A 13,342-nucleotide genomic window follows, 5' to 3' on the forward strand; every position below is an offset into this window, starting at 1 on the left:
TTATGATGCTGCTGCCCCGTAATGAACGTGCCTAACGGCATTTGGCAAAGCAAAAGCCCACGGCAGCCAAGAATAGTCCAATGAGAGGTCGAGGAGCCAGACTGACGCAGTAGATTGAGAATTGCGAATGAGCGTGTAGAATCCTCCGAAGTCCTGCCCACTGGAGGCTTTGCTGCAAAACCACCCCGCCTCTGATCCAAGTCACCTAGTTCCTGATCAATCAGCGGGAGATGCGTCTGCCGTCGCTCAAGTGATCAACACGCGAACCAATCAGCGTCGGGCTGTGAGTGAGTGACGATATTGCAAGCCAATCGAATGACGCTGGAGGCGGGATAATACGTTTATAGTGTAATACTCGCCTTCCAACTGGCAAAACACAACTAGTATAACTCAGTGAAGTGTACAAGCATAGTAAATTAACAGTGAATAGTACATTCTCTTTTTCAAGAGCATTCTCAAAGGAAATACAGTGTATGAGGAGAGACCTACATGTTAAAAGAAGTCCTGAGCATGTATGTGTGTTATTGTTTTTGGAAATATATTCCAATAAGTATATTGATATCTTCATTGCTATAACCTTAACCGCTAAAACTGGCTAACCCTGACCTTTCAGGTACTATGGATGTTTCTGTTCTGTTGGCTGTACTGCAAACACACCCGCTCACTCACTATCTTAGGGGGTTGAGTGTAAAATGAAGAGGGAGAGTGTAGGTTAGGTCAGTTATAAAAAGACTGAGGCAAATGTATGTCAGTGTGGGAAGACCACACGCTATATACAAGAGGGGAGCAACAATTTGTGAATGTGTACATTCACATTTTGTCAGCAATAACCTTTATAAGACAGAACAGGACAGTGTTTGTTTTGTTTTTTTATTAAAATCATTAATAAAACTTAGTGTGTAGAAGACAACAAAGTTCAACTGTGAGAAAAAAAAAACGTGGCTGTTGTGTCATTCTTCAGTCTCCATGCTGAGAGAGGTATCCCCTCTCTGTTGCTTTGGTTTCTCCCTCCCATATATATATATATAATTTTTTTTTTCTGGAGTTTCAAATGGTCAAAAGATTTGAATTGTTACATCATTGAAAATGTTGACATATAAAGAAACTTGAGTTGACTTTTGATGGGGGGGTGTTCTTTTCCCCTCTTTACGATCACTTCCTCACAAAGGATATTCGCTCCACAGGCTGAAAGACAAAGAGCACATCAGCTGTATTACTATTATTCTGTCTGCAGAAGTTTGGGTAGAATATCTACATTTGTCAACACTATATAACATTTGCCCAAATCAAATGCTGACATCTTTTTTTTAAGCAGCTTGATATATTCACTACTGAATAATGATGTTCCTGATAGTAATATGCAGCATGTGTGGGAGCTTGATTTCAAGGTGTCTAACTTGTATCTTAGCTTATGAGCTTGGAGGACATCATTATCGTTTATATTTAATTATGTATGCGCCAGGGTTGACATTGCAGATTTTTCCAATTTACTTATATAGAGCCTATTGATCCGTCATGTGATAACCACAGATACTACATGTACAAAATAAAATTACCATCATCTTTTATAAAATACCATACATCTTCTCTTAGTGGACACAGAAATTTTAAGGAGAAATATGAATGACCATAAGAAATACAGAACATACAATATAATATAATGGAGGCTCATGTTGAGGCTGCAGCAGTGAGACAGTGTGGGTTCTCTTATCAGGTGTAGCTATGTAATGTTATATTTATCTCATCAATACAGTACAGCTTATTCAGTAGCTAACCCTTTTAAAAGAATAAAATCTTCAACAGGATTAAAATTTTTTTTTTTAAAGTTTCTGGAGCAGCAATGATAAACAATAAATAAACTCAATAATATCACTATGGAAACAAATGTAAAATGTCAATATATTAAATAATATTCCTGATATGAAAACAGTGAGTGAAGCTGAATGAAGAAGAGAACATTAAACATATTTTTTTTCCAATTCATTTGATTCAGGTGCTGCACCTGATGAACCTGTGTGAATGCATGGTGCATGTAAATAAAACATTTTTTTTTTCTAATTCATCACGTTTCTCTACATCTTGTGCAATGTGTTTATTGCACAAGATGGAGAGAAATATGATTTATCGGTCAGCACTAGTTTTTCTTGGCCCCATTGTGTCATCATCTGGCCCTCCCTGTGTGCCTGTCATTTATGGGATGCCATATGATTCAAAAGCTTACCCAAACAAGATGCCGCCTATCTAGCTGCACATAGCGCGCAACCCATCTGGGCAACACAGCGCTGTCCGGTTGGATGCAGCACACAACCCAACTCCATATTGCAGCTTGACTGGATAGCGAAGGACGACCTTAATTAAAGTCCAGCTACAGTCAAAACCTACAACATTCTTTAACTAGGTTACCACTGTTGTAGTGTGCAGTTGACTGAATTATTATTGATCAATAATAACAATAATTTTTTAGAACACTGTGTATTGAAGCTCACACTGGCCTACACAGGATGCGTTCAGGCGCGGTGTTGAGTGTAGGTCACTTGTGCTTTGAATGTGCTCAGAGGCCAAAACACAGTTAATGTGATTCTGCACATTAAACAGAGCAAAATAGAAAATGTGCTTCAGGTGGTGTTTGAAGGCGGACAGTATGAGGCCTGTGTAGACAGCTGGACGGATTCAAACAAGAGTGGATCTGTTCCATCAGACAAGTAGACACTGAATTTAGGCCACAGACAAGAAAACTCTGTGTGTGTGTGTGTGTGTGTGTGTGTGTGTGTGTGTGTGTGTGTGTGTGTGTGTGTGTGTGTTACCTGAGCTTATAGTCGGGGTCAGTGTGTGTTTGCAGCAGCAGGTATCTGATCTCCTCAGGTGGGTTCAGACCATGAAGCTTTGCTCTCTCCCATCTCTGCAGCCTGGTAATACCTGAGAGAGAGGGAAAATATGATACATGACTCACTGTTTTCTGTGATTGAAGCTCAATATTTTCTTCTTCTGTGTTTTATTTGAAGTGTTGATCCATGAGAAGATATATTTGTGGTTTTAAGAACAAAAATCAATCTCTGTATAGTTTTACATCTCCTCGCTCAAGCTTCTCTCTGGAGCTCCAGTAACAACAAGTCGGCGAGCTGTATGGTGGGTCCAGGTGGGTGGGGCTTGGGGCGTGGCTGAGGGCTGTGACTGCTTTGTTCCAGAAGTCCCAACAGTTGGTTTTAAGGCTCAGTTTCTGAATACAGGCTGTGTGCATTTCTCTGTGGACTGAGCACTTTGATACTTTCACAGTAATAATATAGAGCCTAGCCCTGCTATATAATCAACCAACACATGGACATCTACCTTTAGACTATATGGAGCTTTAAAACCTATTTTTGGACCAACTCTACCTTTCTTAAAAAGAGTGGCCCCAACACTTCCAATATTTCTAGGCCTTAAAAAAGCATGGATATAATGTCTGTGGTCTCACCCACAGATTAATGAGGCATCAACATTTTACAGGAGTTCAGTTGATCTTTTTCACTTCAGGCTTCTGTCAACAATGGCAAACATGCCCAAGAACTATCAGCCGTCCTCTTAGACATCATTCAAGCTGCATGTGTACATGTCTTTTGGCCACTTGAGGGCAGCATACGCAGCTATAAGCACAACATCTGACATATTATCACATGGTCAACATATTGGCAAACAGTTTCAGACTCAGAGCCACATTAGCATTCATTTGTTTTCAGTTGTTCTTCTGGCCACCCAGTGAATGTAAGATCAATATTGTTAGCTAAACTGTTAGCCACCTGCCCAGTATATTGTACACTGAGCAGTTAGCTGACAGCTGACCTGTTGAGGCTGGAAACAAGCAGTAAAGGCCTTTGCACACCAAGTCTGAATTTATCGTATGTGTTTTTTAAATCTGTCATTCAGTAAGTAGCATTGTGATGGAGGGAAATGGCATCAGAACTAAGTGAAAGTGTCAGTAGTCAAAAAATTTGTTCTAAGCAAAAAAGCAAAGAGGGGCATTTTCTCAGAGTCAGGTCATGTCCAGACTAAAGGTTTCTACAGGGGGCAGAGCATCGACTGAACACTGTGCAGACACTGGATCAGTCGTATCCAAAGCAGACCACACCATCAGGAGATCAATACATCAAGCTCAGTTCCCTGACAGATAGAAAGGCAACTTTATCTCAGATACAGTATTTGTTAAAGAACACAAGAAGGCTGTCCTGTCATGGTCTCAGAGGACGAGTAGCAGTTTCTAAACCACGTCGCAGGAGGGGAAACGACCAAACACTGAGGTAAAAGTTCAACGTATTTTTATTGTAGAACGGTGAAACTGCAGATGTGTCTGCAGTGTGAGTGCAGGCGTTGGCTGATTATCTCAAAATGCCCAATTAATGAGTCTACACACACTTGTGAGCAGATTTATGTGCACAAAGTCAACACTGAAGTTGAGTTTTTCATAATACAGTATGTCCCCTTTATGGTATTTTCAGGATCTACTCTTGAACTGTGGACACTGTCAGCCTTTGTTCTATTCATCATGCACAGCTTAGTCCATCTGCACTGGGCAAAACTGCTCCTCATTTTATTCCTATTTTCATATAAAACTTAAATGATCATATGGACAATGGCATCTTTTAAATTACTTATGACTGAGTTGCTGGGAAGATTTATAATACATTCATATTTATTATATTTCAGTTCACATCACTTTATGTCAGTACATAATTTTGTGTGTTTGTGTGTGTGTGTGTGTGTGTGTGTGTGTGTGTGTTACCTGTGCAGGGCCCAAATCTCCAGTCCAGATCAAACTGTCTGAGCTTCTGCAGCTCCTCCTCTCTGACCGTCTCAGTCTCAGCCTCTAGATCAGCAAAAAGATTCACAGTCATAACTACACGACAAAGTTACATCAAAAATCTATTCTTTTTTTTTTTCTTGTTTAAAATTCAATAATATCATACATTGGGACGTCTTTAATTTTATTGGGCAAATTTACAAAGTTATCAGTGAAACAAAAACAACAAAAAAACTTTTCAATGCTACGTGGAACTGAAGTCAAGACCAGAGTATGAAAAATATATTTTAGCTTTTTTCACAATCTGCAGATGCTGACTGAGATCTGGATTAAATACACACAAAAACACATAAAAAAAAACATAAAAACACATGCTCTTCACCTTTCTGTGGCGGAGGAGAAGTAGGTCTCTTCTCTCGCCGCCCCCCCCTCTTTGCTTTCTTCACCACCTTGAATGAATCAGTTATCAGTCGGTGCTTGGTGGTCATGTTGACTATAATCTGGAACAGACACACATACGTTGGTCATGGGTTTAACAGCCTAAATAACCACTACTCACATCCGTCAGACCAGCAGCGGTCAGTGCTCAGCTATGTCTGATGTACAATAATGAGGAAGATTGTAGAGATGAGAGCGTAGTTACTTTATTACATTATTTTCTTTCAAATTGTCAGTTGCAGCTCCACTCGCTCCCTCTGCCAAAGCCCTGATTTAACCTCATTTATAATCTTAACGTGTGGAGATTACAGCTGTTTACTCTTTAAGTAACTAAACTAAATCATTCAAATTCATTTAAACCAGAGGTGGGAGTAAGTTACAAGTCTTAAACTTCAAGTCTCAAGTTACCGTGGCAGGAATCAAATGAGACAAGTCCAGTTATATGAAACTCTGATGATCAGCTCCTGTTTCCTCATTTTACAGTTTTTCTGAATCACTTTGATGCAATTCACTCATCAGAAACATTATTCTTACCACTCTTAATACTGTTCTCAAAACAGTTATTGCATCTCTCAGAACACTAAATCACCTGTGCAAAAGCCTCTAAACCTAGTTCACATGTCCAAACATGCAAAGTCAGTCAATCACTTCAACATTGTCACTAATGAAATAAACCTTTTCACAGAGCTTCAGACCTTGATGCCTGTTTTGATGTTTTGATAAAAACCTGACTGACTTTAGAAAACGAGAAGTGCAAAATTACAGAGTAAAAATGTTCAGACACACTGTAGTATTACAGTTACAACACTAACATGTTGGAAAAATAACTACATTCTGTTTAAACCTTGCATTGGTGTTTATTTTACTGTCTATATTCCAACCTCTCAACAGATCACTGTCCTGTCACTTTACAACACTGTATGGAAATGTATATCCAAGCCTTTAGACAGAAGAGCTTTAGATTTAGAACATGGTGTATGCAAAACAATACTACAATGAAACAAGTGTTTGGAATTCAATGCAAATACTTGATTTTTAGATGTTTTACTGTATGATATTGTCAGTGCAGTGTTTCATTTTGCAGCACATTTGTGGGACTTGCAATTTATGGATTTGTGTGAAGAGTTTTAAAAAAATTAGTTCAGAAAATGTGTAAAAGCAGTTGTAAAGAACTATCAGTAAATTCACAGAATATAACTGCTGTAACTGAGGAAACCATAAAGGAAGGCATTCCACGATAAGCATGGAACTATCAATCAGAAAAAAGACAAACAAGATTATGCAATCAAACTTAGAACAAAGCATCAATTATAGTACAGTAGATTCACACCGCATATAGTATATATATATATACGTGTGTGTGTGTGTGTGTGAGACTGAGCTTGCTCTATCATATATATTTGAAGAAAGTTTAAAGCGACACTGATGCTGCATGACAGGACTGTGATTATATCTGATGAAGGAACAAACTGTTTTTATGAGTCAGATGAGAAATGCATCAACACAATGAGAAAACGTCTAGTTGTGAAACATGTGTGGATACAAAGGAAGCCTGTACAAACTCATTGAGAAATGCTGATGAGTGTGAGGAAATGATGAACTGTTAAAATTGCAAATCAGTTAAAGACAGAGTTCATGAAAAGTTTAACTAAAAATCTGTACGCCCAACTTCAAAACCTCTGCTTGGAGGAAAGAGGAGGGGAAAGGGGAGGGTAGGCAAACCCGGCTGTGATTGCAGCACTGTGTGGTTGGGCTGAGCCACCCCCCCACCCCCCCCAGGAAGTACTCATTACATTTAAGAGCAGATCTCGTTAAAGGGACGGGTCCAGCATCATTTTCTTTAATGTGTAGGGTTGTTTGGCCTTGGTGGAAGTGTAAACTCTACTGAGTGTCATTCTAGTTATTACTATTACTCTACATCTCTATGAGGAACCTGCACTGTGCTCTGCTCTCTGCCCTCATGCTATACAAATATTAGCCCCTCCCCATGAGAGCTGGTTTGTGTGTTGGCCTCAGCCGGTCTGCTGCATCCTGGTAGGTTGCCAGGTTTGTGGGTGATGCACTAGAAATCATGTGTTTCATGTTTCAAAAACAAAATGTAACTTCTCAATATCTAGAAAAAATGTGAATATGTCATTAATAAAAAACTCAAATCTTTTCAAGTCATGTGTCTCAAGTCTAAGTCAAGTCTCAAATCATGAAACCAATTCAAGGTCATGTCAAGTCTTTTATCAGTGTTGGTCCAGCAAGTCTCAAGTCATGTGATTCAAGTCCCCCACCGCTTCACTTATTCGTGCTTCCATAGTACTCAGTCTATAGAGTGATAATTAACTGATATAATCAACTGATAACATTTAAAATATTCACATTCATCTCATTTATAGCTGAACATGTCTGGGCACATGCCAAATCACTTCTGGTTTTAACTTTCAAAATAAAACTACTGTCATTTGACTGAAGACTTTCAGTTCTATTAGAAAGTGTTAATACAGTCATAAATATCATGTAACCACACATAACAAAAACGACATATTTCCGTCAGGTTTCACCTTCTGAAGGTTTGGTTCCGGAAGTATTAAGTTGTTACAACTTTACAATCATCTGTCATCGTCCGGACATTGCAGACGGCTTCACCCACTCACAAGCTCACAACAGACCGAAGAGCCGCTGTGTTTATCGGAGCTACAGGGATAATCAGATGGATACAACACAGACAAAATGTTCGAGGTTGTTTAACATTAATATTTTGTCAGTCTCTTGAACCTACCTTGTTAAACACACTATCAGAGCTCTGTCAGATCAATTCGTGCTGTTCTGCAGCAAAACCAGCAAAACAATGACGAAACCTTCCCCCTCCTCTCTCTTCTTCTTCTTCGCCTTCTTTTTCTTCTTCTTCTTCTTCTGGTACAGTCAAAACCATTTCACTCCTGTGCTGCTGCCACCTGCCGTTCACTCTGCATATTACAGATCAGCGGTACAGCATTGTAATACACTCAACACAATAATTTTACATGTTTTTTTTATTTAATTTAATTTTTTTCATCATTTTATTGATTAAAGGAAATGTTCAGTAATTTGGGTTATACAACAGCACATAAAAACCAGAATATGAATGATATTAGTACAACAGGTGAAAATAAAATTAATCAAAATGTGAAAAGATAAATTCTTTTAAAAGAAAAAAAGCACAGGGGAACATGAAGACACAAACATACTGTACATACCTGGCCTGGCATCAGTCACAAGCCATTAAAGAAGTTCATTGTAAGGACATGCAGAGTTATGGACCCACAATTGACACTTTGTTACTCTTCCCAACATCAAACTATCAAATTGATAGGAGACAGAGACAAAGGACCTTTCTCTCACAAACAGTCCATGCTTTTAGCATGTCTGAGAGACACAGAATCAGACCAAGGGTCAAAGGGTCAACTCCAGAGGATCAACCAATGGACACCAGGCAACCGGAGAACATAGGCAAAATCTCCAGTTTGTAACAATAAGACTCTGTCTAATGATATTTGATTGTTTCTTACAAAGGACAAGTAACACCAAAAGGACTGATTATCACTAAGGTGTGAATCCTGGCCTCTCTGTGCCATGTATGAACACACACACACACACACACATACACACACACCAACCTCCCTTCCTCTGTCCCTCTCTAGATAAGAGTCATAAACTACAACCCACATTCCAATCCTGGGTAGTGACCAGCAGAACTCTCTTCACAGACACAGATCTGAGGAAGAATGTATAATTAAATATCTTGAGATGTTTCTATGTAATAGTTCAATCCCAAACTTCTATCCTATAGAATGTTTGAAATGTAACATGTAGACTTTAAACCAATGTCCTTCATGTGACCATACTGTCAGCATCCTTCACACAAGGTAACACACACTACATGACATCATTACAGAACTGCTGTGTAATCCACATTTATAGACTATTAGCGTTAGGAAATGTTTATATTGTTGCTTGATCAGTTAACCACTTGTATTATGATTGATTCCAGGTTTGAAGGATGTAATATGAAATCCACACTTGTATTACTCCTGTCTGTAATTATTAGTGCAATTTGGTTTATATGTTATTTCATTTAATGTTTTATCGTCATGGTGGAAGACAGATGTGCGAGTTTATAGGTAAGCAGTAGAATTAAACTATTCAAAAGTTCCGTGAAAAATTACTCTCTTCTCCAAGTTGAAACACAGGAGAAGATGGGTGACGCCCCTGAAATGTGCGCCAGCCCCCAGGGGATAAAACAGTCATGATCAATTCGCACATTGCTCTTACCAACAGCTCTGTTAGCGCTGTAGTCCAGGCTCCAACAGCCCGGCTCTTAGCTCTAAGCTGCTAGCCACAAACTCATGGCTCTTAGCCATTTTTGCACTTAATCATTTTGTCCGCGTCCTTTATTCTTTCTTTGCCACGTGTTTATTTTTATAAGCCAAGTCGAGACCAACTGAACCAAAACAACAGAAGTGCCTCAGAGTAATTTTGTAACTTTTAATTATTATCAAGTTTTCCTTTTTGAAGATTTTTGACAGTTTAGAGTCATCTGGTCAATGCCAGTCTCCTCTAAGGTTATCCAGCCAAAGTGAAGTGCCTTAGAGTTTATTTCGCATCAACCCGCAAGAGATGCCGGCAGATAACATCTGCACGACCACCTGCAGAGAAGCCGAGCAGAAATCAAGAGTGCCCGAGACAGAGAGTCTCCTGGCAAACTCCACCAGAGCTGAACCGCTGTCAGAATCTGTCACCGTGATAACTGGACACGGCCTCCAGGAGAATCCACCTAGATCCCGTGTCTCCAGGGTTACCACGGCAACGATAGCCACCTGGGTTCCAGCCAAGGGTCTTCAGCTACAGCGCACCTCACAGTAAACCGGTCTTAACATTCTGCTCATGACTGGGTTGATGTCGAAATATAGTAATATTTAATTACCAAATCTCATTCGTAGACGTAGTGATCATTAGCTGTACAGCCATAGTGTATAGCCATAACATATTCTCTCCCACTATTGCCAACTCATCACACTGCTCATTTCATTATTATTTTCATCTTTATGATTATTACACCTTGCATTTACTCTGTAGATAGTAGTTTGGTTAATAAACTCCTTTATTTACACCCAGTTGTTGTCCTGTTGTATTCTTTTGGCGTAGAGACTGGAGATCCATTGAATCAAGAAGTCATGTCTTCTGATATGAGATTGATAAATTTATCAATGAAGTTATATTGTTGTGCTACCAGAGGACTGGTGCCCCATTTCAACGAGAGCAAATTCTAAATTATGGTGTTAACGCTAGAGGTGCAACAGACCAGTTAATCAGGCATGGGTGACGGGGAGATCGCACGGTTTTTACCGCTTACACGCAAGACACAGGATTCAATTCTATATCTTTAGCAATAGAAAATACAGTTAACCGAACTCTTTAATAAATGAGAACTTAATCTAACAGTAAACATTGTCTGGACCTCCATTCTTGGAAGCGTGTTAGACCAAGGTCTTCTCCCACACCCAGCTGGGTGGCTAAAATCAGGTCAGGATAGTCACCACATTAGGTAAAAACCCTGATCTCACCTGGACAGCAGACATCACTTGGAGCACACACACTTAAGCCTGCAGCGATGCAAAGTAACGATCGCTGATACCGATTAACATAAATCAAAGGACATCCCCAGTGAGTGCATACACCTGTATTGATGTGTGATCGCCTGTTGGAAGCGGTGATGCCTTGTGTATGCGGCAGTGGGCCGCTTTGAGGATTATGGTGTGTTGCATTAAAGGCCTTATCAGCTGTACTGACTGTCAATTGACTCATGAAAACAGAAAGGAAGAGATTATCGCTCATGTGTCTACGAATGTGTTGTTTGGACAAGTTGAAAGCGCACAAGTTGTGCACAAGCCCTCAATATAGCGCAAACATCTTCTCTTAAAATAACAATACAGATTTGTGGAAAATGAATGATATGCACCATGTTACTGTTGATACTGAGTCCACAGAAATGCAATGTGATGTCAGTGAAAAAAGAACAATAAAACCTACTCTGAAAGGAATCTCAATCATAATCGAAAGACTTCAAAAGGAAAGGAGTGGCAATTTCCGACAGGAAAGCAAATTGAAAAAAAAATCACCTCTCTTGTCTTCTAAGGAAAATGTCTCTGTTGTGCAACAAAATATAAAAAAGTTCAAAGGCTTTGCCAGAGTTCCTCCGAACTTCATAACACATTGCTCACTGAATTACCTCTACCTGAGGAGGAGCAGAGAAAGCAGGAAGCATGATTTCATTCAAAAAAGGCTGGCAATGATGTATGTAACATTGTTGAAGGAAAATGGAATTTTAAATGATGATCATGGTGAAAATGTAAATGATCATGATGATGAAGACAAAAATGCTGAATCAAATCAAGATGATATTAATCCTGAAGACAGTCTGTCTAGTCAAAGGTCAAGCAGAAGAAGTCTATATGTCATCTGCTTCTAGTATTTCATCTGCACGTGTAAAAGCAAAGGCAGAGAAAGCACTTGCAAAGGAGACATGAATTAGAGGCACAGGAGGAGAAACTCAGACAAGAAAGAAACAAGATGAGGAAAATAAAGGAGCAACTGGAGCTTGATACACAAATAGCTGCTGCTGCTGCAAGACTGTCTGTGCTGGAAGGCAGTGATATTGGGGGAAAAGCCCATTCAAATGGAATGAATTCCTATGTCAGCAAAGGACTTAAGGAGCAAAGACTTGAATTCAATCCAAATGCAAATGAGTTTGTGCCCAAAGGGAGCAACCCAACTTCAGATCAAGGCTCAAAGGTGTCACAGGTTTTATCTACACACAATGGGAATCCAAAAGTGAATACGCAAGTACACATCATGTAACCTCACAAGCAAACCCCACGTACTGGACCATTTCAGACATGTCATCTACTTTACCACAAAGAAACATAACTGTATTTGATGGTGATCCATTGCAGTGCATTTCCTTTATTAGGACTTTTGAGCATTGTATTGAGGAGAGAACCAGCAATTATCAAGACTGTTTATATTTCTTGGAACAATACACCAGGGGGCAGCCCAGAGAGCTGGTGCAAAGCTCCTTACATATGACACCAGAGCAAGGATATCAAAGGGGCAAAATGTCTTTTGAAAGATCATTTTGGCAATGAACACAGAATTGCAACAGCATGTATGGATAAAGCATTTGGATGGTCTGTTATTAAAGCAGCGCTGCAGGAATTTGCATTATTTCTAAGAGGTTGCTGCAACGCTATGACAGAAATACAATACATGGAGGAGATGAATATTCCATCCATGAGGCATATTGTTATGAAGTGGCCATACAAGTTGCGGGAAAGATGGCAGTCTAAAGCCTGTGAGATACAAGAACGACGAGGCAACAGGGCTACATTCCCAGATATGGTAAACTTTCTGGAGAATCTAGTTAAGATCCTGTCTCATCCACTTGTTGGTGATATATCAGATGCACGACCAAGCAGATTAATAAAGGCTGTAAGTAGGAGCAAACTGCTACCTAGAAGTAACAGCAAAGGAAGCAGCTTTGCAACAACCATTGCAGCTACCAACCATACTGTAACTATTAAGCCCACAGTCCACAAGATGCCAAAGCAGCCCAAAGCATCTACGGAATTGTCCTCAGAATCCTGTCTTTATTGTGAAGAATTACATCCTTTATTCAGATGTTCAAGGGAGAAAATTGAATTCCTGAGAGGAAAAGGAATGTGTTTTGGATGCTTGAAGGTTGGCCACATGAGCAAGGAATGCAAATATCGTCCTGACCTGTGTTGAATGTAATCTAAAAAATCCAACTGCACGTCCATAACAAAGTGATTAAATCACAGGAAACACAAGTCAATAGTGCATTTGTCTCTCTTCAAGCATGTGGTCTTACTGGGGCCGGAGACCAAGACCGCACCCTTTCTATTGTGCAAGTACAGCTGAAATCTAAGAAAGGAGATAAGGTGCTGCAGACCTATGCCTTCTTAGACCCTGGAAGTACAGCAACCTTTTGTACCAACCGTTTGATGAAGAAGCTGAATCCACAGGGTATAAAGACCAAAATTCTGCTGCACACCATGGGCCAAGAAAAGGTTGGTGAAAGCCAAA

At 39.7% G+C, this 13,342-nt stretch overlaps 1 protein-coding gene across 1 annotated transcript; it reads right to left on the reverse strand.

The window, feature by feature from the left end:
- Positions 1-1,029: 1,029 nt before the first annotated feature.
- pold4 (DNA polymerase delta 4, accessory subunit) lies at positions 1,030-8,087 on the reverse strand. The gene is made up of 5 exons (XM_022757231.1): positions 7,980-8,087; positions 5,157-5,274; positions 4,757-4,840; positions 2,805-2,916; positions 1,030-1,185 (listed from the first exon to the last, which is right to left on the reverse strand). The coding sequence occupies exons 2-5, from the start codon at positions 5,260-5,262 to the stop codon at positions 1,161-1,163; spliced, it is 327 nt and encodes a 108-aa protein (XP_022612952.1). The 5' UTR covers positions 5,263-5,274; positions 7,980-8,087; the 3' UTR covers positions 1,030-1,160.
- Between the last annotated feature and the right edge of the window lie 5,255 nt (positions 8,088-13,342).

Source organism: Seriola dumerili, unplaced genomic scaffold (genome assembly GCF_002260705.1).
Source record: "Seriola dumerili isolate Sdu_G_001 unplaced genomic scaffold, Sdu_1.0 BDQW01000267.1, whole genome shotgun sequence".
NCBI lineage: Eukaryota > Metazoa > Chordata > Actinopteri > Carangiformes > Carangidae > Seriola > Seriola dumerili.